Source organism: Dipteris shenzhenensis, chromosome 26, assembly GCF_047967505.1.
Source record: "Dipteris shenzhenensis isolate YYH24624 ecotype China chromosome 26, Dip_SZ_1.0, whole genome shotgun sequence".
NCBI classification, from domain to species: domain Eukaryota; kingdom Viridiplantae; phylum Streptophyta; class Polypodiopsida; order Gleicheniales; family Dipteridaceae; genus Dipteris; species Dipteris shenzhenensis.
Window position 1 is genome coordinate 5,880,762 of NC_141621.1, and position 26,763 is coordinate 5,907,524.

Here is a 26,763-nt window from a genome sequence, read left to right on the forward strand (position 1 = left end):
ATTTATATTGAGTCACTTAGTTTGGCAGCATTACAAATTTATCGTGACACAACAATGGGCCACGTTCGTCAAACTAGCACATTTGTATTGTCCATATTCCCACATTGAGGTACCATTTTGCTAAAGAAAATATTATCAATTGTAGGCCCCATGAGGCACTCCTCAATGAGGTAAAAATGCACTTGCTTAGCCTTTACTAAACCCTTAAGACCTATACACTATGTTGTTAGAATTTACATTTAATACATAAACAAATAATATTTGAAGCATTAGTACGTGGAAAAAAATCATCACATCACTAGACCATAACACATATTTATGGTAATACTAGTTAAACTTGAGCATCTCCACGTCACTTTATCATGACATGTGCATGGTTCACATCATGCCATCTGCCTCATAAAGAGCATGTTAGGATAGGCAGTGATGGTATGATACTATATATCCTTTGACTTCATAGGTTGATTGAGCATAGCAACCCTACACCCTTACTTAACCCCTTCATAGGTAAGTAGGAGGTTTGCCATAAGATTACATGCATGATGTGGTCGTCATATGTGCATGATGTGGTTTGGCTATGCATAATCGTTGAATAGAGGACAATTTATTGACAATTGAAGATTGGGGTATTAGATGGTAAAAACTAATGGCTTGGCCTAGAAGGGCCACTAGGGGAGATGTCACAATCTTATTACATCATGAAAGGGCATATTTAAGGGTGCAAGGTCAATGCTTACTTTTGTTTAAATACTTGTCCATCCTCAAAGTGTGAGAATGTGGCTATTGAGCAAGTGGCAACTCCTTGGCTTCAACTCACTAACATTGTCACACTCATGCAATGAAACAAAGCAATATATTTTGCTAAGGGCTTGCACTGAATCACATGTAAGGCTTATGTATCATGATGGATACAATTTGCATGTTTTAATATGCCGAATTGCTAGCAACCACCATGCACCCATAGCCCTTAGTACATTTTCCCATCTAAGATTGTTGCTTTGACCAAAAAAGTGTTGGCATATCTTTGGCATATTTTCTTACATCATGAAAAGGCATATTTAAGGGTGAAAGATCGTGTTGATTTTGTCTCCTTGAAGAAAATGAGTAGGTGTATTGAGTAGGCGGCAAGACTTTGGCCTTAATTACAAGCTTTGTCACACTCGTACAACCCCAGCTATACTAAGTCCATTCACTTGCGAGAATGCCATTAGTCACATGATTGTGGGACCTACCCCCCTCCCCCCTTCCTTTACTTCTCCCTTTCTTGGGCCCTCACCCAACAAGTAGACTAGACCATTGAATTTTATCAGTTTAATCATCTAACATTTCAAATGGTCAATAATTTGGGTACCTAGCTATCCTTAGCTCTATCTATTTGCTACGGCTGTGACCACATCCTACATGTAACCTTGTGATAACTCTCATGCTTACTTACATGAGGGTATATAATGGTGTAGGGTTTCCATGCTCAACCTAGCTAGAATGTCAAGGGTTAGTCTTCGCATAGTGGGTGTAAAACATAACTTTATATTGGATGCCTAAGTTTCATTGGTACTTATACCAAGATTGAAGATTTCATTGCACCATACCCTAGTTGTTCCTTTAAATGTTAAAACATTGTGGTAAGGTTGTGTGAAATTGCATGTAGCAAGTTGATATGATGGCATGTTTGTAAGACGTGGGATATGTAACTAATTATTTATGGATGACAACCCTACCCACCATTATTTATTCAGTTGAACTCCATGAACATGATGGCCTTTTGTGGGCTTGAATGTGACTAAGAAATGTTCCATGTTGTATTTTAAATGTGAGTCTATCTCTTTTTGGGAGCGAGGTTGGCCCTAGGTTTTGGGACAAATGGTATTAGTGCTAGTTACTAGGGAGAAATCTTGCCTTTTGTAAAAGAGGTTCTTTTTGTGTGGGTTGACTAACCCCTAATATAAGCCTACATTTAAGGTGCATACACATAACCCCGTACTTGCCCACGTGAGAGAAGGGGCGGTCAATGTGTGGTAATTACTTAATAATTGCCCATTGTCGTTGGACGCAATGCCAACATTAGCTTTTTCGCTTTCACCTCGGGCATTTCGGCGGTGCATTGCAATCTACCAGTCCGAACATCATGTTTTCTTTGGACTTGTGAGACCCATGACAAGGTTGTGAGATTTTTAGAGCATTTATGCCGGCATGGCATTGAGTTGGGCATTCTCGATGACATGGCAACGAGCGGGAATGACGAGAGAGGCCTCTCGTTGCTCTTCACACAATTCGGTTCATTGTTTTGCAAAATTACAAGGAGAGTGAATAATGATAATGATTGAATGTGCAATGAATAAAGGGAGGAGCATGCGTTGCACGCTGTGAATGAGAAAGCACAAATCTGTGTGTGTGTCCAATCACCATCTCGGGTTGCCAAGGTTTTCCAAAATCCTTCCAACAAGCTTTTATCACATGTGCTCTCTTTGTGTGCTTTCGTCTTCCTCAAGACTTTTCTGCTCGCGCTTTGTTTTCGTAATCGCATGCGTGATCCTGCTTCCTTTCTGCGTCCTCCGCCTTCCATACTCTACCGCCACAGCATTCCTCTTCCCCTCGCTCTTCATATTCAAAATGTGATAGCAATTGCCGCATTCGTAGACTGCAGGAATTACCCCCGACCACGAAATTACCCCCGACCACGACATGTATCCGCCCTCGTCGTCAACATGGCTCCCCTCTCGTTGTAGCCTACCGCCCCGAAGAAAGGTGTTTACGTAAGTAAAACAATGCAGGTCCCAAGTTCTAGCAAGAGAACGAGGTGCTTCGACTTGACGACTCTTAAGTTGATCGTTATGTAATTCTCTTCCAATTCCCACATTTGGCTGGCGATTCATCCGATTAGCTGAGTAGTCTTCCCAGGCTCAATCAGGCTGGCATGCTTGATGACTCGTGGACTTATTCCTCATCGCAGAGATCGGAGAGGTCCATTTAAACGGCCTTGTAAGTAACAAGCCTTTCTGGATACGTTTCAGAATCTAGATTTAAACAGATTATGATTTTCTTCGCTGCAGTGTACGTCTCTAGTTCACATGCACTTCATCACCCCTTGACTTTGACGTGGGGTGGTTCTTCTACAGTTCCTTTTCCAGGCAAACTTTGCTCGAAACTCTTCCGGTATGCGTAGTCCTGTAAAACGCTGGAGATGGCTATGCTTTCTACGTTTGGTTAGGCATCCTGCATTCCTCTAGCATTACAAAGGTCAGATCTACTCCCGGAATCATAGATGATTGGGACTCCATATGCCGTACAGACCCACCCCGCGCGGCACTATTTGAAACCGACAAGCTGACACTTTTGGTTGCATGAGAGCAGTTGCTCGCGTGGTGTTCAGGACGAACATAGGATATTTGTGAAGAACTAATGGAGGGCATCCCCCGGTTATTGGAATGCAAGGAGACGATCTCCGCACCTCCCATGTCGTTTTCAACTTGCAAAACAACGGTACAAAGAACTACGTGACAAGATGGTACCATGATGCTGTTCCAAAAGCAGGCAATTGATATGCACAAGAGAAACCATCTGAGTTAAAGAAAGTCCATCATAGTCTGTGGGAGATTGAACGGTCTGAGACTGAAAGAATATGGATACAGTAGCAAAAAAAAATGAAAAGTGGAGCCACTAAAGGGGGCATCCACTCCCAAAAACCTACTTACTTACATCAGTTATAGACTAAGAGTCTTTGAGTTTCGATTTAGACAGACAGGAACAATTTAGTCAAATAGATCTCTTAAAGATTTCTTGCGTAACTTCTTTGGATAACATTTCAAGGAGAGACGCAAAAGCGACTACATCTGATAGAATTGCTAAAGCACACAACTGTGAAACGTGTTGTGTTATTATGTGTGTGCGGCAGGGGGGCAGGAGGTTTTGGTTTCCGTATTAAAAAAGTGCACTAAGTGGTTAGCAGCTCTGGGTCTTTCTCCAGCAAGGATGGCATAGGCTGAATGTTTTTGAGCTATAGAATTGGAATCGTCCATTTCTCTTGACTTATCAAAAACCTGACATACCCACCTGGCCTGCTTTAATGTTGCAGGTGTAGTGTCCATATAGATAAACTTGTGGTAAATTGCTGGAAGCATTTCAGTCTTCCTCCTGGAAAAATTACTGGGAATCTTGTATTGAGCTTCGACAGGCTTTTCATTTAATGGAAGATGCAGCAAGACATTGTTTAAAAGAGGCCTCTCTCCAAGTACGATCTTTATTTGTTCCTTATTCTCTTCATTTCAAGGGCTGTCTGCTTGGTAACTGCTGGAAGATGCATCGGAATATTGTTTAAAAGTGGCCTATGATCTTCAAGTGAGGTCTTTCATGTCCTCATTCTCTTCATTTCAAGAGCTTCTCACAGTCGAATTTCACTTAAAACTTACTATTTAGTCACGGTGACCATGTGCAGAATCCAAGTTTCTGTTATTTGTGGTTCTTTATATGCTGCAACAAGCTACCTGCGGGTAGTGAAGTTTTTATTTTGCGACACTGAAAGCCTTCCATGGACTGCCAATGTTGGCTTTTGCTTGCCAGAGAACTGGGCTAGATTTGTCCTGGTTTTGCTTCAATGAATTGCTGCTCACTAGCTGAAGGCCTCTGCTTCTCAGTAGTGCGGATATTGTGGGGCCACTAACGTTGCTCAGTTGCAGAGGGCAGTGGATGATGGGAGCGTGTGTGTCCTTCAAAATTGGATCTTTACTGACATTCATAAACAAATTTTAAATTCCTTATCACTGCGTTGAAAATCTCAAAAGATTATGTACTTGGTTGAAGACAGAAATGGGGCCATCATTTTGATGGTCATTTCTTTGTTGTGCCTTGGTTCCTGGCCTGTATTATTCAACATCTTGGAACGGCGAGGGCGCTTGCCACAACACACATTTCTGGACTATGCATTCAGTAACTTTATCATGGCTATATTTTTTGCCTTCACACTTGGAGAGATTGGCTTCTCACCCCAAAATTTCACAATACAGCTTGTCCAGGTCAGCATACTTATCAGGAAACTGTACTTGAGTGATGCTTGAAAGTAGTTGTGATGATAATGAGTTATCTTTTTAGTGAAAATGAATTTAAATTGGTTCTTTGGATGTAATTTAATTATTTGTGAAGGAGGATATTGAAAGGAAAAGGAGTTGTTGTGCTGCTATGTTTGAGCTTCGAGTAGTCTTGCCAAAAGCTAAGTAAGAAATGACTGAAATCATTGATGGCTTTGAAGTGCAAAAAGATAGAGGTCTCAAAAGGAAGACATTACACTAGTCCATCTATAAATGAATTATGGATTTCTACAATAATAAATTTTTTTCAAAAAAGTTGTTCGTTTTCATCAAATAACAAGATGCACCACACTGCTTGGAGCACTTTTCATTCTGGTTAACTCTAACTGAAGGTATTGATAAGCTCAATTACCTGAGTGCTCAAGCCATGGAGTTCTTGAAACTATGGAAATTTAGCCCCACTATCCCAAAGAATCATGCCTGCCCTGACAAAATCCTATGATAGAAGAAATGGCAAACAACAGATTATTCTACCAAAGGCGACTTTGCACATGCTCGTGCAAGGAAAGTCAGTTTTGATGGCATGGCAAAAGAAAGGGGAATTGCTAAGTCAGCTTATGGGATTTCAACCATGATGCTTAGAAAGGGATTGTGCTTGGTCAAGCCATCCTCGCCAGGACACTTCTAGATCGGGAGAACCTTGAGGGCTTCCCAGAGCTTCTCATCCGTGAAAGGCGCCTCCAGTTTGCTACATAAATCCTGTGAGACTACTGTTGGAATGTGATCCCAAACTACCTCTCGAGCCACAAGACCAGCTGGAGTCATCCTCTTTGTCTGAGAGTTCCAAGATGTTGGTGCATTGATCCCCCCTTAGCTTCATAACGGGACATGTTAGGAAGCCACACACCAAAATAGGAAAGCCAATACATCTTTTTAGGAGGACTATCCATTGCAGAGGACCTTTAGACTCAATGAGAACCAAACACTAAGTTACATATCATTTTAGGGGGACTACCCAGGGTAGAGGACCCCAAAATACATCAAGCTGTAGGAATAATAAAAATAGATCTCTTAGGAGTAAGAGATATCCTCCAAGTAGCCACTGCACATGTGTGCACATCCTTGTGAGTCGATGACGATGTCGATGAAGCACTAGGCATAGATGCCCCAAAATATGTGTTGGTGAAGTCCATGGGGTAGCTACATGGAGCGGTCACGGCATGACTCTCAAAATAGAAGATGGAGAGTCACCAAAAAGTCGATGTAGAGGATAGAGGTGCCACAAGGACTAGTAGAGTCACTCAATATGCAAACCTAGCACCACGGGCAATCAGAGAAGTAATCGGAGAAGCGCTGAAGTAACCATACCTCACATCAAGATCATTTTTCTTTATCTTCTTGCTGCAAATTAGTGTGGAGTCTACACACCGTTATAGAAGGAGGATGAGGTGTGCAATGTGGCAGCTCAAATGGCGAGAAGATAGAGCTTCGTGGGCAACAGGAGAAGCTTGAGCAGCAAGAGCAGCAGCGTGGGCAGCTAGAATTAGCGTGTGTAGCTAGATGACGGGCAAAGAGGATAGCTACATGGGCAGCAAGAGAAGTTGCATGGGCAGCTATAGCTTAGCTTCATGGGCACCAATTGGAGCAGCAAAAGATGGAGGTGGAGATCAAGATAGTGACAGTAGGCTGGAAACTATCGTCCCGTGAACTCAAGAACAAAATCCGTGCGCAGGAATAATTTTCGTCACTTTTTGCAGGAGCTATATCTTTTCATAGAAAACTCAGATTGCAATGATGTAAAAACGAAAATTGTAGTACTCAAGGTTCTCTACAACTTTTGTGAAGACAAAAAGTCATGGTTCTGCTTCCAGATCCAGATAGAAGTGTCACATCGTCCACAAGTCACAGAGAGAGCAACAGAAACAGCACCACTCTAGAATGTCTTTGTAGCTGAAGGAAGGAGAGGAGCTCACCAAGGAAAGGGAAGAGAGGTGGCAGAAGCTCAAGCTGGAGAAGACAACGTTGGAGGAGAATCCCAATGTTGATGAAGCCTTCAATGGAGAGGAGTAGGGAAGGGGAGCTCCTCCAAGAGGAGAGGGCAGCTTCTCTTTCCGGCCACCCTCTACCTCATGGAGAAGCAAGGAGGAAGGGAAGGGCTAGGAAGGAAGGCTCTGATACCATATGAAGAGACATGGAAGCTAGCTAGAAACGGAATGGAAATATGGAAAGCATAATGAAAGGCAGAATCGAAAGGAAAGAAAGTACCAAGTGCAAGGCAATAACCAAAATACTCACAATGTATTGATAGCTTGATGTTCACTGTTGTAATAGAAAATAGACAAGTACAACACTATATAGTGTGACACCAGACTCTAGAAAGTCACAATGTCTATGGGATATCTCCCAATATGACACGTGGCATGTCTAGGACTCACTAGACTATAAAACACCACCTAGACCACCTAGAACACAACATTTTTGATTCACTTTGGCTTCATTTTCCAACAGTCCCAACCTCCAAAAGTCCCGCGGTAAGGGACACCCAAGCTAGAGGTTGGGAGCTGCTGACCGGGAGGATGAGCCGCGTCCCTCTAGCTCCCTCCCCGAATGGCCCTGATGCTGCGATGAGGAAGTAGAAGGGGACGTCGTATTACCCTTTCCTGCTGGCAGGGGTGTCGAAGCAGGGGAGGGGAGGGAGGTTGAAGAACTTGCTACGGAGGTGGAGAGGGGGGCTGCGGGGGAGGGAGGAGGGAAGGAGGCGGAGGGAAGGGGGCAGGTGGTGAAAGTGATCATAGCAGGAGGGGTGAGGGGGGGGGAGTGGAGAGGAGGAGGGGGAGGGATCTGGAGGGTCTCCATATAAGGGCCCTTCCGCTGGGGGAGGTGGGTCTCCACATAAGGGCTCCTACTGCTACTCCTCCTCAAGTGTCTCTCAGACAACCTTGACTCTTTCTATGCGTCTAGCCCTCTGCCTACAGCGCTTACGGGCCTGTTTGCTTGGTTTCTTTTTTTAAAAACCTAGATCAAGTCCCCTTCTGAGGGGGTCACCCAGGGAGTCTAAGACTCCTACTGCTCCTGTCTGAGGGGGTGTTGGACTCTGGCCTACTGACTCTGCTTGCTCTGCGAGAGTTGGGGGGAAGGCACTCGGCCATGGCCACAGGGGCGACCTCTAGCTAGGTGACCCATCTGTCTGCACCGAAGACACTGGCCTTTGGTAACACAGAAATCTCCACTTGCTGGTGAAGTGTACTCCCTTCAAGGGTCTTTAGGAGAATCAACTCTGGGAGGGACTCTGGGCTCTCAACCACCAGTATGATCCTGGGGACCGTGTCATCTGCTACCACTGCTACTGCTGAATCTGGAGGAGACTTGAGCACGGTGCCAAATGCCGAGCAAATGCCCAACCAATGGAGGGGAGGATTGAAAGATCATAGTGGTAGGGAGAGAAGCAAGCTAACACTAGGAATGGAAAGGAAAGATAACAAGTATAATGGAAATGAAATGGAAAGAAAATAAAAGCAATGGCACTCACATGATACCAAAAGAGCTTGATGTTGACTGATGTGAAAAGACTCAAGACAAGTACAACACTATATAGTGTGACACTAGACTCTAGAAAGCCATAGTGTATATGGGATGAATCCCAATATGACACATGGCATGTCTAGGACTCACTAGACTATAAAACCACACCTAGACCACCTAGAACACTCATTTTAGACTCACTTTGGCTTCATATTCCAACACCCCCCCATGAAGGCAAGGTGAGAGACTACTAGAATGGAACCAAGAATAGAACATGACAATGACAGTCATCAAACTGTGTACCCTATGTAACTCAGAGGCTAAAGTCTAAGCATGTTCAAAGGTTGATCCAAGCACTCTCATGGCTTGAGACTCAACATGCTTAGAGGCTCACGTTATAGCATGGCTACATGACCAAATCATAGGTCTAGGAATACACCAACATCCTGGAACTCAGCTAGGCTTGATAACGAGACCTATCAAAGCCAATACATATGGCTCCCACAGTACATCCCCCCTTGGCTTCATAACAGGACATGTTAGGAAGCCACACACCAAAAACGGAAAACCAATACATCTTTTTAGGAGGACTATCCAAGGCAGAGGACCTTTAGACTCAATGAAAACCAAACAATCAATACATATCATTTTAGGGGAACTACCCAGGGCAGAGGACCCCAAAATACATCAAGCTATAGGAAAAATAGATCAGAAACAAAAGTCTCGATCATCAGATACATAGACCTCTGAATAGAGAGAGAGATCTTTGATGTCGATAGTAAGAGCATGAGTCGGTGTCAAAGCATCATCTTCTTCTCCGTCTTTACTTGTTGCAGCCCCAACCAAGTTGATATGATCCTTCTGTTGTTGCTTGGCAAGCTTCTGGAAGCAGCGATCCTCGGTGTGACCAAGCTTCCCACAGTGATTGCATTTGAAAGGCTTGAATTTGCCTTTGCCTTTGCCCTTGGAATATAGTATAGTGGAGTCCAGAGTGTCTGCATACCGTCTGTCATGATCAATAAGCATAGCAACCATATCATGATAACCCATTTGTGTCACACGCAATGCTGGTATGATCTCCCGGTACTTAGAATTTTCCTCAATGCTCGAGAGGAGCACAACAACTTGATCATCTTCCCCTACAGGGGCCACCAGACTAGCAAGCTGAGTGACAAGGGATGTTGGGATAACTATGGTCAAGGGCTTGCTAGGTGCATGTGTGCATCCACTAGCAGTCATATGGTTGTGTGTGTGTGTGTGTGTGTGTAGAAGAGGGCCATAGACCATGACACAGATGATGATGTAATGCAAAGGTCTACTGAGCTGATATCTCCTGGCATTACTGACCGTGTAACGAAAGAAGGGGATGCTCTTCTCTCGATGCCCTGCGTCAGTCCACTCCCACTCTCCGGGGTCCCACTGCAAATACCTGATGGGAACTCCCCCAAAGAGCCAGAGCCTCCAAGACCCGGTGGAGAGTAGCCGGGGTTCTGGGTCTAGGAACCACTCTGAATCTGATCCCTGCACCAAAAGACCTACAACCCTGATAGGCTGAAAAGCAGACCCAAGCAAGATGTCCTCTATGGACCTGAGCAATCTGCCACCATCCTGGACACTAAAAACTAAAGCATCCTCCTGTGCATCTCGAAAGGCCAAAACCTGAAGCGGAACACCGCCTCTCGTAAAAGTACCTGCGCAAGTGGAGGAAGTGAGTGGCATATCACCTGTGTCAACCCAAACCTCTGGAAGGGCTGCCTCAATCTGCAAGATCCTCCCTGCACTCCCTCTGAGATGTCTTGTCAACCTTGATTTGGTCTCCTCTGGAAGCCTGCAGAAAGCTTTCCAAGACCCCATAGATGATGCAGGTCCCCTCTCCCACCTGGACCACTGCATGTAGAGTGAGGCACCCAGTGGTCTGCCATGATCATCTGAAATACTGTCATTCCACATGATGGGTTGCCTATCAATCTCTTCTCGAGAGGAAGGAGGAATCCTCCGAAGAGTGCTTCTGAAACTGGCCCAAGCTTTCAGAATGGCAACCATGAGAGGGGACGAAGGTGATCTGAGGTGTGATGTGGTGAATAGATACTCATAGCTTCGGCCACGAACAAAAAAAGGAAAGGAGCAAGGGGACATCCCTGACGGACTGATCTCGAAATCTGAAATCTCTCACCCCTTACACCACCAATAAGTACCTGGCTATGGGCTGATTTGTACAAAGAGGAAGCACCTCTGATCCAAGCATCAGTAAAGCCAAAGCGTAGAAGGGTGCCCTCCAAAAGACCCCAATCTACTCTGTCATAAGCTTTCTCAAAATCCAAAAGTAGAATGGCTAGATTCTGGCCACTCTGCATGGCCCACTTTGAAGCTTCCCAGAAAGAGAAAATGTTATAAAAAATGCTTCTGCCATGCACAAATCCCGTCTAAGTGTCATGAATAAGATCAGAGAGAAGGGGCTGCAATCGGAGGCTGATAGCCTTGGCCAAAATCTTGTAACAAGTCCCCAGAAATGTGATAGTCTCCACTGGGACACTAAATTTCTGCAACCTCCTTTTGGGATAAGGTGGATGAGACCCTCTGTAAGCGATCCAGGCTGTGAAGGGCTGAAAGTGCAGTCCTGAACTCTGTGTTGGTGAAAGGTGCATCGAGTAGAACATGCATACATGGATTCACCAACACAGGGATGCTCTGCCAAATAGCCTGTCTGGCATCCTCTCTATCATGTGTCTCAGGATCAGCAGTAAAAAGGGTGGCATAGAAATGTGAAGCTATGCGTAAGACAGCTCTGTTTGTAAAACCCCATGTGAGTCAATAAGCTGGGATACACTCTCTCTACTATGTCTAGGGCCAAGAGTAGAGAAAAAGTGTTTATTGACTCTACCACCCATCTGAATCCAGAAGGACTCCCGTGCATGAAAGGCATACTCTGCTCTCTGATCAAGCAATATCTGCTGATGAGCCCTTGCTGCAGCAAGGCGCTCCTGAATCCAAGCATTTGAAGGCCATTTCTGCTCTTCCCTCTGCAAAGCTGCCAACTGCTGGCGAACACCAATCTCACGTCTGAGAATATCTCGTCTCCTGGTACAAGCAACTGAGCGGTAGAAGTCGCTAATACCAGAAAGGGCAGCAGCTACATGTGATGGATAGGGCTGCCCACCCTGGACATGAGAAACCCATATCTGTAGGGCTGCCTCTGTAAGGTCCTCCTCTGTGTAAAAGGCATCTGGAATCCCGATGCTGGTAGACCGGCCTCTCAAGTGAGGCTCTGAGATAGCCAGCACAACAGGAAAGTGGTCTGAAGTGAAAACCCCAGCAGCAATGCATACCGATCCACCTCTGTCTAGTGCCCAATCATCTACATAGAATCTGTCAATGTGTGCATGAATAGGCATCTGCTGCCTCCTGTTCGACCAAGAGAACAGGAGGGACTATGGCTGAATAAGAAAGGCATTATCCCACCAAGTATCTCTGCCATAGAAGTGAAAAAGGAAGGCATTCCAAGCTGCTCTCTCCAAAGAGTGAAGTCTGCCTTCTCTACCCCCTTTTTTGTCTGACGGTAACTCGACCATGTTAAAGTCACCTCCAATCACCCATGAATCCGCAATGGGGGCCCAGGAGAGCAAATTCTTTCACATAAGGACACGTTCCCCTCTAATGTTGGAGGCATACAGGTTAAGGAAACCAACCTTATGCCCTCCAATCAAAAGAATAATCCACTGAGCTCTAGAGGGAATAATGACTCCGTGTCCAACAACTAAGGGGAGAACCGACTGCGAAACTGAAATAGAAGTGCCCCCCCTGGTGCCCAAGGCAGGTGACCAAAAAGTATGGCCAGAAAGCAACTTGCCTGACTTGGCACAATCTCTAGAATCCAGTTTGTGCTCTTGAATAAATAAGATATCAATGGAACCCCCAGTAACACCTGGATGAAGCTGATCCCGGATCAGCTGTCTACGGCGGCGATGTGGGACGCCACCTAGGCCTTGTATGTTCCAACTAATAATCCTCATCGACGGGAGGATGTAGAGTGGAACACCTTACCCGACCTAGTGGCGGAAAGGAACCCCTCAACAGGGGAAGACCTCCTGCTTGAGGAGGGAGGAATGGAACCAAGTGGCAGAAAATCAACAGGGGAAAGAACCCTGCCACCTGAAGAAGAAGCCCTGTTAATAGGAAACCCAATCACTGGCTCCCCAAAAGTAGCGGGCACAAACTCCTCCTCAGGGAAATTTGAACCATCTGCCAGGGCTGAAAAAGAGTTCCTGTGAAGCAAGCCAGACACCGGAGTGCGAAGGATCCCTTCTGAGGGAAGAGGATCAATAGTGTAAACCATCCCCTTCCCCCTATCCAAGGGAGGAAGTGAGGACTGCTCTCTATCTTGTGTCTGCCCAGCCGCGGAGACCTCTACTACCTCAAGAAGAGCGTCTGGCACCGCTGGATCTAGGGAAGAAGCTGCAACCGGGGAGGATTTTTAAGCTTCAGTGTCTCGGACTGTGCGAGGTGAGACTGGAGGGACAGCTCGAGGTGAAGCAGAGTCCACTAATGCACCCTCATGAACTGAAGGAGGGATCTGCACACGTGTCGGAACCCACTGGAGAGCGTCGCGTGCCCCTGAGGTAGGTGGGGGTCGAGGAGCAGGTGATGGACTTGTACCACCCCCCTGTCGAGGCCGAGGAGCAGGTGCTGGACCTGTACCACCACCATCCTGAGGAGGACCACCATATGCGAAGGTCGAGGAGCAGGTGCTGGACCTGTACCACCCCTCTGTCGAGGGCAACGAGCAAGTGCTGGACCTGTACCACCCCCCTGTCCCCCCTGTCGAGGCCATGGGGCGGTAGCTGTACCAAAGGGCTTCTTGGGCCTTTTCTTCTTCCTTGGGCAATCCCTGGCAAAGTGTCCAATGGTCCTGCATACCCTGCACTGGTCCTGTCTGCCTGAAATCTCTCCTCTCTGGCGAAAAAAGGAACCATGCGGGCGCTGGATCATAACATGATCCATCTTGAGGTTAGGATCCTTACAGAGGACCCTAACTCTAGGTACCCCATCAGCCTTGGTTGCCTCTGCTACAGTCAATGGCAACCCAGGGAGGGGTGGGATCTTAGCAAGTGCGCCAAAATCCTCCCCAATAACAGAAAGAAGTCGATGGTAAACCTGGGGAAGCCCGGGAAATCTGATGAAGAGCGAAAAGATTTCCTTATCTACCTCCATTGGGTCGAAACCAATATGAAAGGCTTCAAAGAAGATCTTCCTGTGTCCCAGGTGTAAAAACTCAGCTTTGAGAACAGTGCTCGCAACCTCTGGAGTGTCAAAAACGACCTGGAAAAAACCTTGTCCCAGAAGACGAACATCTAACAATCGTGGAGTGAGGTCTGGGGGGAGAGCCGCAAGCATCCAAGTCTCTGGCTTGGGATCTGGAGGGGTGAGACCCGAAGATGCATGCTAGCAACGTGGTAGAGCATTCAATCTCTACATCCTTCTTGAGCTGCTGCAACTCGTCTTTAGAAAAGGTAATAGTTTTCTCGGCCGGTGGAAGTGGAGTAGGATTTCCTGACGGAGTATCCATCGCCAATCGAGGTGAGGAGGCCGACTCTGACAATTTGGAGGCTCCTTCCGCTCCAAAAAACGCTGCAGGAGATAGGGGGTAAGAAAACAGGGAAAGGAGGTGAGGAGGGAGCGGGGGAAGGGGGGGGGAGGGGAGGGGTAAAGGGGAGAGGCTGAGAGGCTGAAGGGGAGGGGGCAGGCCGAGAGGGAGGGAGGGGGCAGGCTAGGGAGAGGAGAGGGAGAGGAAGGAGAGGCAGGAAGGGGGCGGGCTGAGGGGCAGGGAGGGGGCGGGCTGAGAGGAGAGGGAGAGGAGGGAGAGGAGGGAGACGGCGATGAGGGATGCCGCCCAATCCCTGTATATTCCAACTGGCTATCCTCATCGGCGGGAGGAAGTGGGTTGGAATACCTTGCCCAACCTGGTGGCGGAAACAGAAGCCTCTACTGGATACCTCTTGCCATACACACGAGGTCCGAGGGGAGGAAAGTCCACAGGTGAGAGAGAGAAGGATCTCTCAATAGGGATGCCGATAATTGGCTCTCCAAAAGTAGAGGGTACAAAATCATCATCTGGGAGGCTAGAGAGGTCCGTTTTCATCCACCTAGAACAGAGTTTCATCTTTTCTTTGTTTGGGTCATAAGTACAAGACGCATCTTTGTTTGCCATGTAGGGAAATTCTTACCATTAAACTTCTCGAACGAAATGGTAGTTGATTTGGAAGACTCCATGGCTGGAAAAGAGTAGAAATGCAAGTGTAGCTATGGAAAGATCACCTTGATAAGTTCTCATGAGCTAGCGCAAGTCTGGAACTTCTTCATGGCAGATAGAAGTAGAAGGACAGCAGCTCCAAGAGAATGACTGACAGAATACGGGCACCAACTTGCGGGCATCAGCTCCAAGAGGATGTCGGGTAGAAGGAGCGAATGGTGGGCTGGATCAAAGGTCAATGATGAAGAGGATGGAAAGCTCCACGTTGAGTTGGCTGCATCATGCTTGGGCTGTCAAATCATTGAGCTCCAGAACAAAATCAGCGTGCAGAAACAAATTTCATCACTTCTTGCAAGGGCTATAACTTTTCATAGAAAAATCGGATTGCAATGATGAAAAAATTAAATTTGTAGTACTCAAGGTCCTCTACAACTTTTGTGAAGACACAAAGCCGTGATTCTGCTTTTGAATCTGGATAGAAGCGTCACATCGTCCGTAGGTCACAGAAAGATGTAGCTGAAGGAAGGAGAAGAGGGGTGGCAGATCATGCCGTGGAGAAGAGAGCTCAAGGAAGGAGAGAAGAGGGCAGCCTTCCAAGGAGGAGGAGGTAGAGTAACTTCATTGGCCTCCCTCACCTCAACCACTTGGAAGGGAAAGGGAAAGAGAGAGCAGGGCTAGGAACATGGCTCTGATACCACATGAAAGATCATAGTGGTAGGGAGAGAAGCAAGCTAACACTAGGAATGAAAAGGAAAGATAACAAGCATAATGAAATTGAAATGGAAAGAAATGAAAGCAATGGACAAGTACTCACATGATACCAAAAGAGCTTGATGTTGACTGATGTGAAAAGACTCAAGACAAGTACAACACTATATAGTGTGACACTAGACTCTAGAAAGCCATAGTGTATATGGGATAGCTCCCAATATGACATGTGGCATGTCTAGGTTTACTAGACTATAAAACCAAAGAATAGAGTGATTTTTCTATTCCGGTGGGATTTCCAGAGTCTCTGCCAAAAAAATTTCTGCAAGTCAGCAGGAATCTGAAAGTTCTCCCAATGATGAGCTCTCGTGGGCCTCCAACGCCTACAGCTGAGCTGGAATTTCCTGGCATTACTAACCGTGTAACGAAAGAAGGTGATGCCCTTCTCTCGGTGCCCTTCATCTATACATTCCCATTCCCCAGGGTCCCACTGCAAAAACTTAATTGGGACACCTCCATAGAGCCATAGCCTCCATGAGCCAAGGGCGAGGAGAAGCGGGTCAGGATCCAAGTACCACTGTGAAAGAGAGCCATGCTCCATGAAGCCCACTATCCTGACTGGCTGAAATGGTACCTCCAACAAGATATCGTCTGTGGATCTGGACAGCCTGCCCCCCGAAGAAACATAAAAAACTAAGGCATCCTCATGTGTGTCAAGAAAAGCAATCACTTGTAAAGGAACTCCCAATCTGGAAAATGCCCCCATCCAGGTGGAGCAAGTAATAGGCATGTCATCTATGTCCACCCAATCCAACGGCAAGGCTGCATCAATCTCTTGGACTCTCCCTGCACTCCCTCTGAGATTAAGAACCATCCGGGCCTGTCGGTCTGCAGGAAGCTTTGTGAAGGCTTTCCATGCTCCCACTGTAGATGCAGGGTCCCTCTCCCATCTTGGCCACCGCATGAAAGGAGAAGCTCCAAGTGGTCTGCCAAGCTCATCCAAAATCCTATCATTCCACATGATAGGCTGCCTTTCAATCTCTTCACGGGTGGATGGGGGAATCTTGCGAAGAGTATTCCTGAAGCTGGCCCATGCTTTCAGGATAGCAACCATAAGAGGGGAAGAGGGAGACCTGAGGTGGGCTGTGGTGAAAACCCATCTAGTACTGTGTGTCCAATCCTCTCCTGAAGTGGGCGTGCGAGACTGTATGCATCTGATAAAAAAATCCTTCCAAGGCTCTTGCCCTGGCATAAGCCCTCTCACAACGAACTTGCAGAGTAAAGCTCTGCACTGTAGATGTGGGTCGATGATATTCAAACCCCCCACCCTGGCTGTAACATTAGTTGTGCCATCTAGACCACTCTATAAAAAGTTTCGTACAAGCCTCTTAAGCTGAGTGATACAATCCCTAGAGTGGCACCAACAAGAGCATACAAACCATGCTGTGGCTAGAATAACCTGGTTAACAACCACCACCCTGGAGGCCAAGTCAAGTTTGGCTGAGCTCCAGAAAAGGAGCTTTCTTTTGATGCTTTCCAACACCAGAGCAAACTGTTGTGAAGGAGAGATGCCCACCCCAACCTGGCAGCCCAAATATTTGACGGAGATGCCCCTCTGTACCCAAGTGAAGCCAATATCATTACCCCAATCCGGGGTGTCATCCTTGCAAATCCAAAAACCACTGGATTTATGCCAATTAATGTGTGCACCTGCAACCGTGCAAAACAAATCCAAGGCTGTCCGGAAGGAAGTGTATGTCCTGGGGGAGGCATCCAAAAAAACAGCCGTGTCATCTGCCAACTCACTATCTAGGAGCTCTTCTTCCCGGTGGATAGGAAGCCTCAGCCTTTAAATATCAGCTTGAGATCTAATGTAGATACTCATAGCTTCGGCCACAAACAGAAAAAGAAACGGGCCAAGAGGACATCCCTGGCGGACAGATCTGGAAATCTGAAACCTGTCCGCTCTTACCCCCCCAATGAGCAACTGGCTATGGGCTGATCTGTAGAGAGAGGATACTCCTCTAATCCATGCATCTGAAAAACCAAAGCGAGATAGAGTACCCTCTAAAAAATCCCAATCTACTCTGTCGTGAGCTTTCTCAAAGTCCAAGAGTAGAATGGCCAATCTCTGGCGGCTCTACATGGCCCATTCTGAGGCCTCCCAAAATGAGAAAATATTATAAAAAATACTTCTGCCATGCACAAACCCTGTCTGCGTGTCATGAATCAAATATGGAAGAAAAACCTATAGCCGCAGACTGATGGCTTTCGCCAGAATCTTGTAAAAAGTGCCCAATAGAGTGATGGGTCTCCATTGAGACACAAGATTCCTATTACCCCCCTTTGGGATGAGATGAATGAGACCATCTGTAAGTGAGTACGGCATCTCACCAGAGTCCCACACGCCCTGCAGGGCTGATGTAATGTGATCACCAATCTGCTCCCAAAAAGTAATAAAAAAGGAGGGGGTAAGTCCATCTGAACCTGGGCACTTGCCCTTGTGAAGGGCAAGTAATGCAGTCTTGAATTCTGCATTGGTGAAAGGTGCATCCAGAGAAACATACATCTCATCCTTCACCAATACAGGGATACACTGCCAAATAACCTCTCTGGCATGATCAATGGCCTGTGTGCCTGGATCTGCAGTAAGAAGGGATGCAAAAAAATCTGAAGCTACACGCATGACAGCATCAGGATCTGACTGTAACACCCCATCTGAGTCAACAAGCTGCGAAACACTATCTCTATTATGTCTGGGCCCATGAGTAGAGAAAAAGTGTTTGTTGATCCTGCCACCCATCTGAATCCAAAAGGATTCCCGTGCATGAAAGGCATATTCTACTCTCTGATCCAACAATGTTTGCAAATGAGCCCTTACTGCAGCAAGGCGCTCCTGAATCCAAGCATCTGTGGGCCTCTTTTGCTGTTCCCTCTAAAGGGACGCTAACTGCTGGCATATACCAATCTCGCATCTGAGAATCTCACGTCTCCTAGAATCAGCTACTCTATGATAATAGTCACTAATTCCGGATAAGGCTGCAGCTACCTGAGATGGGTGGACAGCTCCACCTTGTATGTGAGAAACCCAAATCTGTAAAATATCCTCCGTGAGGCTCTGCTCTGCATAAAAAGCATCCGAAATCCTGACACTGGCAGAGCGTCCTCTCCGATGAGGCTCAAGAATCTGCAACACCACTGGAAAATGATCTGAGGTGGAAACCAGTAGAAATGCATACAGATCCTCCTCTGTCAAGTGCCCAATCATCTACATAAAATCTGTCAATCCGTGCATGAATGGGCATGTGTATTCTCCTGTTCGACCAAGAGTACAGGAGTGACTGTGGCATAATATGAAAGGCATCATCCAACCAAGTGTCCCTGCCATTGAACTAAAAAAGGAAGGCATCTCAGGCTGCCCTCTCCAAAGAATGAATTCCACCCTGTCTGCCTCCCTCTTTTTTTTTTTCTTCCAAGAAAAAGACTTCTATTAAGTAAGAGAAAAAACCCGCGAGAGCAAGCTCAAAGCGGAATACATCATGAAATCATGAGGATAAATAAAAAACCCCCTCAAAGTGAGGTGGAAAACAACCAAGGCTGAGGCTGAAAGTGCCACCTCAACCTTGTAGTAGTCTCAGAGAAGAAAGGAGAATCCTTCCATTCCATGAAGAAAGAAGCCCTCCTAGCTGAGGCTGCACGGGAGTCTCCCTGCATACCCGTCCATATGGCCATCAAAGTATGTACGGTGTCTGTCCAGATACTAGCCAATGTGTGCGAGGGATGAACCTGAGTACCCTCCAAAGCCTCTGTGCATCTGGCTCTCCAGATATGCCAGGATGCTATGCTCGCTAGAATCTCCCAAGAAGTATCCACAGAGGCATGTACAGCTGTAAAAGGAAGGTGTGGTACCACATCCAATGAACAGGACTCAGTCCGATGACATCGAACCGAAATGGCCCGAGAGGAGTCAACTCTCTCATAGAAAACCTGAGGTCCTGTAAGAGAAAGCCAAGCCACTGAGCCCCATGTCTGCCTCCCTTTTTATCTGAAGGTAATGTAAGAAAACAATACAACGTCTATGCTAAACAGATAACAGGATCTCGTATGCAAGAGAGAAAAGCAGATAGTATGGAGAATCAAAAAATTTGATTACTGTAGAACTGATACAATAGATGGCGCTGCCTCCCAACCGTGCGCTCCTGTGAAAGAAGCTTCGATGGCGAGCTGGAAACAGTACAGGATGGAGGCTGGATGCTAAGGAATCAGGGTTGCTGTAGCCAGTGATGAAATGGGCTTCACGGGCTTGCTCTTATATAGCCACCAGTCGTAGTCGGTTAGACCCAATTGGGTGATCGACCCAGTCCGCCCAAAACGGCCGACTAGGGGTCGGTCCCGAAAAAGGCCACCGACCACACGATAGAACCGGTGCACAAAACAGAGCAACTAACCTACGGATTCCGTTTGGCCCAGAGCCATCCGGGATCATTTGAGGCTCCAAACGGGCCTTACAACCCGAGAGTGGGCTGCCCCGGGAAATGCTTCATCTTCCCTCAGTGCGGTCAGTCATGGGATGCCTTCCCGCACTTGCATGTAGCCTAGTTGGCGGTGTGCCAACTCTATCTGAAGCCGTCCAGCCATCAGGCCACACATGGCCCCCATCTGGTGTCCAAACCAGGACCTACCAGATAACCGAGCTACTCAAATGCCTTCTCCTCATATGGGGGGCTTACAAGTAGAGTTAGTTGGTTCCCGTGTAGTTACACGAGAGTGGAGCATTGATATCTAATAGGCAACTCAACCATGTTGAAGTCACCACCAATGATCCAAGAATCTGCAATGGGGGCCCAAGAGAGTAACTCCTTCCAAAAGGAGATCCGCTCCCCTCTGTTGTTGGGAGCATAAAGTTTGAGAAGACCAATCTTACGCCCTCCAATCAAAATAATGATCCATTGAGCTCTAGAAAGGGAGATAATACCATGACCAGCAACCAAGGGGAGAATAGAAAGAGAGACCGAAATGCAAGTACCTCCCCTTGTGCCCATAGCAAGCAACCAGAAGGTATGTCCTGAAAGCAGTTTGCCAAACTTAGAGCAATCACTGGCATCCACTTGTGTTCCTGGACAAAAGGATATCAATAGCACCTTTAGTGACACCTGGATGAAGCTGGTTCTGGATCAGCTGCCTACGGCGACGGTGTGGAACTCCGCCTAGGCCCTGTATGTTCCAGCTGACTATCCTCATCGACAAGAGGATGTTGGATGGAAAGGCTTACCCGACCTAGTAGAGGAGACCAGCGTCCCCTGGGCCGAAACACTCCTGCTGAGGGTAGGAAACTCAACAGGTGAAAGGATCCCCACACCTGCTGAAAGGGAGGCCCTGTCAGAAGGAATCCCAATGACCGAGACCCCTAAGGTGGAGGGCACAAACTCCTCATCATCCATGAAAGTCACCGAATCTGCTAGTGCCGAAAAAGAATTCCTGATAAGCAAGTCTGACCGAGGAGTGCGAAGAAGACCTGCACTCGTGGAAGATGGAGGAGAAGGACCTGCCAGGCCTCTATCAGTAGAACTAGAGCTTGGGGTTGAGGAGGCCTGTGGCTGGGGTGAAGAGGAATCAGGAGCCCTCATCTGCGCCTGCACTTTCTCGGTTGTCCTGACTGTGGCAGGAACAGTCTGTGGGGAAGAAGTACCTATAGCCCCCTCGTGGTCAGAAACCAAAGTGACTGGGGCTGGTGGATCTAAAGGCCCGTCCTGATGTGGAACTGTAGCATCTGGGGCTGCAGCAACATCCACCTCAGGAGTCTCGAAGGCGTCTATCTGAACAGGATCAAAAGTCTCCTCCTGAGGTAAGGGAGCCGCTCTGATAGCTCTCCATCATGGTATTGGGTGTGCTGCGGGCATTGGGCGCCCTACTACCCCTGGTGGTCCTAGGGTGCATGAAGCAGGGCGCCCTATTGCTCTTGCTGGTCCTGGAGTGCGTGCTACATGGTGCTGGGGAGGTGCAGTCATGGTATTACGTGAAGGAGCCGCATCAGAAGACCTCTTGGGTCTTTTTCTCTTCCTTCGGCAATCTTTACCAAAGTGCCCAAGGGTCCTGCAAGTCCTGCACTGGTCCTGTCTACGTGAAATCTCGACTCTCTGTCGAAAGAGAGAGCCGTTTGGATGCTAAAGCATAATGTGGTCATCTGAGATGTTAGGGTCAGAGACAATGACCCTAACACGAGGCACCCCATCTCCACTTACTGCCTCTGCCGAGGAAGAAGGCATGCCAGGAAGGAGGGGATCTTAGTGACCACTCCGAATGTGGCTCTGATAGTGGCAAGCAGTCGATTGTAGACCTGAGGAAGACCAGGAAATCTAATGAACAGTTATGTGACCTGCCTGTCCTCCTCGACCGGATCGAAGCCCAAGGTGTAGGGTAAAAGAAAGATCCTCCTCGAACCCAAAGCCAGGGGATTAGCTTTGAGAACAAGGGCTTTGGACTCGTGGGAGTCGAAAACCACTTGGAAGAATCCACGTCCCAAAAGTCGAATAGATGCGGGCGAAAAGTGATGTGGAGCCCTCTAATTCCAGATCTTTCTTGAGCTGCTGCAACTCGTCTTTTGAAAAAATGACGGTTCTTGCAGTCGGTGGAAGTGGACGGAGATTGGTTGAATGGGGATTCATTCGCCAATCGATGTGAAAAGGCCGATTCCAACACTGAAAAAGCTCCGTCCGTGAAACTACTGCCCAAGACGCCTTGAACGTGGGCGCAGGAAGAAGGAGAAAGAGAGGGTAGGAGAGAAGGGAAGGGAAGGAGAGGATAGATTGAAGGGGGAGACGGAGGTAGGCTGAGGGGGAGGCATGGGGAGCTGAGTTAGGAAGGAAGGGGGCGGGGAGGGAGAGGGAGGAGGTTCTTTTTTTAAAAAAAAAAACTCTCTTTTTTTGTTTTTTTTGGGGTCTCCTTGGGGGACGGATAGGAGGGAGGGAAAGGGAGGGTGGGGGAGAGGAAGGAGGGGGAGGGGGAGAGGAAAGGAGGGCAGGTTAGGAGGGAGGGCGGGGGAGAGGAAAGGATGGGGGAGGGGGAGAGCAGCGGGGGGGGGAGAGGGAGGGCGAGGGAGGGGGGCGGGGGGGCTGGCGGGGGAGAGGGAGGGCAAAGGAGAAGGGGGCAGCGGGGGGGGGAGAGGGATGACGGGGGAGGGGGCGGGGGGGCTGACGGGTGGGGGAGAGGTAGGGGCAGCAGGGAGGGAGAGGTAGGGGGCAGCGGGGGGGGGAGAGGGAGGGTGGGGAGGAGGAAGGGGAGAGGGAGGGTGAGGGAGGAGGGAGAGGGGGCTGGCGAGAGGGGAGGGAGAGGAGGAGCAGCGAAGGGGGGAGAGGGGGGGCAGCGAGGGAGAGGGAGAGGGAGAGGGGGCTGGCTGAGAGAGGGAGAGGGGAGGGCAGTAGCTCACGGGGAGGAGCTGCAGCTCATGTCCAGGTGGTATTTGATTCTCCAGAGTCAGCAGGTTCAGTACTCAGGGCTAGTCCTTTGGCATTGAGCTCCAGGAGGATATTTTCGACACCCTTCTCTTTGGGTTTCGATCCAGTAGATGAAGATAGTAGGGTCACCTCACTTTTTATTAGGTTCCCCGGCCTTCCTTAGGTCTACCATCGACTCTTACTATCCATAGGAGCTACTTTTGGGTTGGTCACAGAGACCCCCCCCCTCCCTAGGATGCCCTCTTCAGCGGCAGAAGCTATCAGATCGGATGGGGTTCCACGAGTCAGGGTCATTGTCTCTCACCTTGATATTACAGATGATCACATTATGCTTCAGCGACTAGATGGTTCCTTTTTTCGACAGAGAGTCGAGGTTGCTGAGAGACAGGATTAGTGCAGGATTTGCAGGACCCTTGGGCATTTCACCAGGGATTGCCCAAGGAAGAAGAAAAGCCCGAAATGGTTTATTCCGCCTTCTCGTCCTACTTCTTCTACATGCACTACCAGAGCCCCCCCTTCTTGCCCAGGACCTTCCGGACTAGCCCCTAGACCTGGACTCTCTTCTTCAGCGTGCACAGTGCGATCAATACTTCGTTGGATGCTTGTGAGGGTTGTTGACACTTCGCCACCTCTACGAGGCACCTCGGACCATTCTCAGTTACAGGTAGGTGATATTCCAGGAGAGGTAGATGTGGTTTCCCCAGTCCCCCCACGTGCGCATCAGGAGGGGCAACCCATTTCTTCAGTTCCTATCACTGATGCTCCTGAGCCCCCTCCCTCTGTTAGTCACACTTCACCTCTTGATAGAGGTAAGGGGGTTTTTTCTCCTTCTCCCTCGGGTGCAGGGATTCTTCGCACTCCTATGCCAGTTCCCTCCTATAGGAACTCTTTTGCAGTATTGGCAGATTTGGCAGAGTTTGAGACAGAGGAGGAGATTGTACCCTCTACCTTGGGGGAGCCGGTTATTGGGATTTCGTTGGATAGGGTTTCCTCCTCTCCTGGAGTGGGTTTTCTTTCACCAGTTTATTACCCTCCGCTTGACAGGAGGACTCTTTCACAGGAGAGGATTTTCTCCACCACCAGGTCGGGTAGGGCCTTTCACCCGGCCTCCTCCTCCTGTCGATGAGGATCATTAGTTGGAACATTCAGGGCGTTGGTGGCATACCTCATCGCCATCATAGGTAGCTGATTCGTAACCAACTCCATCCAGGTGTTTCAGGTGGCCCCATTGATATCCTTATGCTCCAAGAGCAAAAGCTAGATGGAGAGATTGTGCCAAGTCAGGTAAAATTCTTTCTGGCCATACTTTTTGGTAACCTGCCTTGGGCATCAGGGGAGGCATTTGCATTTCTATCTCTTCTTTGATGCTCCCCTTGGTCATTGGACACGGAGTCATAGCCCCCTCCTGAGTACAGTGGGTTATTTTGCTGATTGGTGGGCATAAGGTTGGCTTTCTTAACCTTTATGCACCCAACTTGAGAGGGGATTGTGTCCTCCTTTGGAAAGAGTTTCTCTCTTGGTCCCATATTGTAGATTCTTGGATTATTGGGGGCGATTTCAACATGGTTGAGATGCCTTTCGACAAAAGAGGGGGTAGGGAAGGTGGCATTCACTCCCTTGAGAGAGCAACATGGGATGCCTTTCTTTTTCAGTTCAGTGGCAGAGATGTTTCGTATGATGATGCTTTTCACACTAGCCACAGTCTCTTCTGTTTTCTTGGTCAAACAGGAGAGTAAGGATGTCTATCTATGCACCGATTGATAGATTTCATGTGGATGATTGGGCACTGGACAGAGGTGGGTCAGTATGCATCAACGCTGGGGTGTTCACTTCAGATCATTTTCCGGTTGTTTTGGTTGTTTCAGAGCCTCGGGCGAGAGGCCGCTCTACCAATATCAGGATTCCAGACGCGTTCTACGCAGAGGAGGGCCTCACAGAGGCAGTGCTACGGATTTGGGTTTCTCACCTATAGGGTGGGCAGTCGTCCCTGTCAGATGTGACTGCAGCCCTCACTGACATTAGGAGCTTTTATTATTCTGTTGCTAGTATTAGGAGAGATGAGATTTGCACGATAGAGATTGCCATTCGATATCAGCTGGGAGCTCTTTAGAGAGGAGCAGAAATGGCCTACAGATGCTTGGATTCAGGAGCACCTTATTGCTGCAGCAAGGGCTCATCTCAGCAGACACTTTTAGATCAGAGAGTAGAGTATGCCTTTCATGCTACAGAGTCCTTCTGGATGCAGATCGGAGGTAGAGTCAACAAGCAGTTCTTCTCTACTCTCGGCCCTAGACATAGTAGAGAGTATTTTGCAGCATGCTGATTGAGACGGGATACTTCAGACACATCTAGATGCCGTCATGTAGATTGCTTCATATTACTATGCCTCCCTTCTGACTGTAGATCCTGATTCACAGGCCATAGATGATGCTAGACAAGTTATTTGGCAGCATATTCCTATGTTGGTGGATAGAGGTAGGAGAGCCTCACTTGATGCATGCTTCACCAACATAGAGTTCAGGACTGCTCTTATGGCCCTTCATAAGGGTAGTTGTCCAGGGTTAGATGGGCTTACACCTTCTTTCTTTATCATTTTTTGGGATCAATTTGGAGATTATATCACCTCAGCCCTGCAGGGCGTTTGGGACTTGGGTGAGATGCCGGACTCACTCTCAGACGGTCTCATTCATCTTATCCCAAAAGGAGGTTGCAGAAATTTAGTATCTCAGTGGAGACCGATCACCTTACTGGGCACTTTGTATAAGATCTTGGCAAAAGCCATCAGCCTGCGATTGCAGCCCATCCTGCCAGATGTTATACATGACACACAAATAGGCTTTCTCCATGGCAGAAGCATTGTTGATAACATATTCTCATTTTGGGAGGCTTTTGAGTGGGCTATGCATGAGGGCCATAGACTGGCAATTCTACTCCTGGATTAAGCATATGACAGGGTAGATTGGGGTTTTCTAGAGGGAACCCTTCTTCGCTTTGGATTTTCAGATTTGTGGATTAGAGGGGTTTTTGCTCTTTACAGGTCAGTCCATAGCCAGGTACTCATTGGTGGAGTCAAGGGAGACAGGTTTCAGATATCTAGATCAGTCCAACAAGGATGCCCTCTAGCCCCCTTTCTATTCTTATTTGTGGCTGAAGCTATGAGCCTCTATATTAGATCTCAAGCTAATATTTGTGGGCGGAGACTTCCATTGATACAGGAAGAGGAGTTGCTGGAGAGTGAGTTGGCAGATGACATGGCTATTTTTTTGGATGCCACTCCATAGACACTCACCTCTTTTAGGACAGCCTTGGATTTATTTTGCATTGCAGCAGGGGCTCACATTAACTGGAACAAATCCAATGGTTTCTGGATTAGTGATGAGGACACTCCAGATTGGGGTGCTGATATTGGTTTTACTTGGATTCAGAGGGGTGTCTCCGTCAGGTATCTTGGATGCCTGGTTGGGGTGGGCATTTCTCCAGCACAGCAGTTCGCTCCCTTGTTGGAGAGCATCAAGAGGAAACTCCTATTTTGGAGTTCAGCCAGACTTGACCTTGCATCCAAAGTGGTGGTTGTAAAGTAGGTATTGTTGGCTACAGCCTGGTTTGTTTGCTCTTGTTGGTGCCGATCTGCAAGCAGTATCACTCAGCTCAAGAGACCTATCGGGAATTTTTTGTGGAGTGGATTAGACGGCACTTCAGATGTGATAGCCAGGGTGGCTTGGGAGACTCTCATTCTACCCACTGGCATAGTGAAGACCGCCTCCTTGCTGCACTCCCTGCTCACCCTCACCCTGGCCATCCCAACTGTGTC

At 47.8% G+C, this 26,763-nt stretch overlaps 1 protein-coding gene across 1 annotated transcript in view; it reads left to right on the forward strand.

The window, feature by feature from the left end:
* Positions 1 to 2,669: 2,669 nt before the first annotated feature.
* The window catches only part of LOC147884584 (ureide permease 5-like), a 202,790-nt gene continuing 178,696 nt past the window's right edge, over positions 2,670 to 26,763 (forward strand). Inside the window, exons 1-3 of the mRNA XM_087397155.1 lie at positions 2,670 to 2,979; positions 4,073 to 4,228; positions 4,433 to 5,009. Of these exons, the coding sequence (XP_087253281.1) occupies positions 4,782 to 5,009 (228 nt within the window). The 5' untranslated portion in view covers positions 2,670 to 2,979; positions 4,073 to 4,228; positions 4,433 to 4,781. The remainder of the gene's footprint in view (positions 2,980 to 4,072; positions 4,229 to 4,432; positions 5,010 to 26,763) is intronic.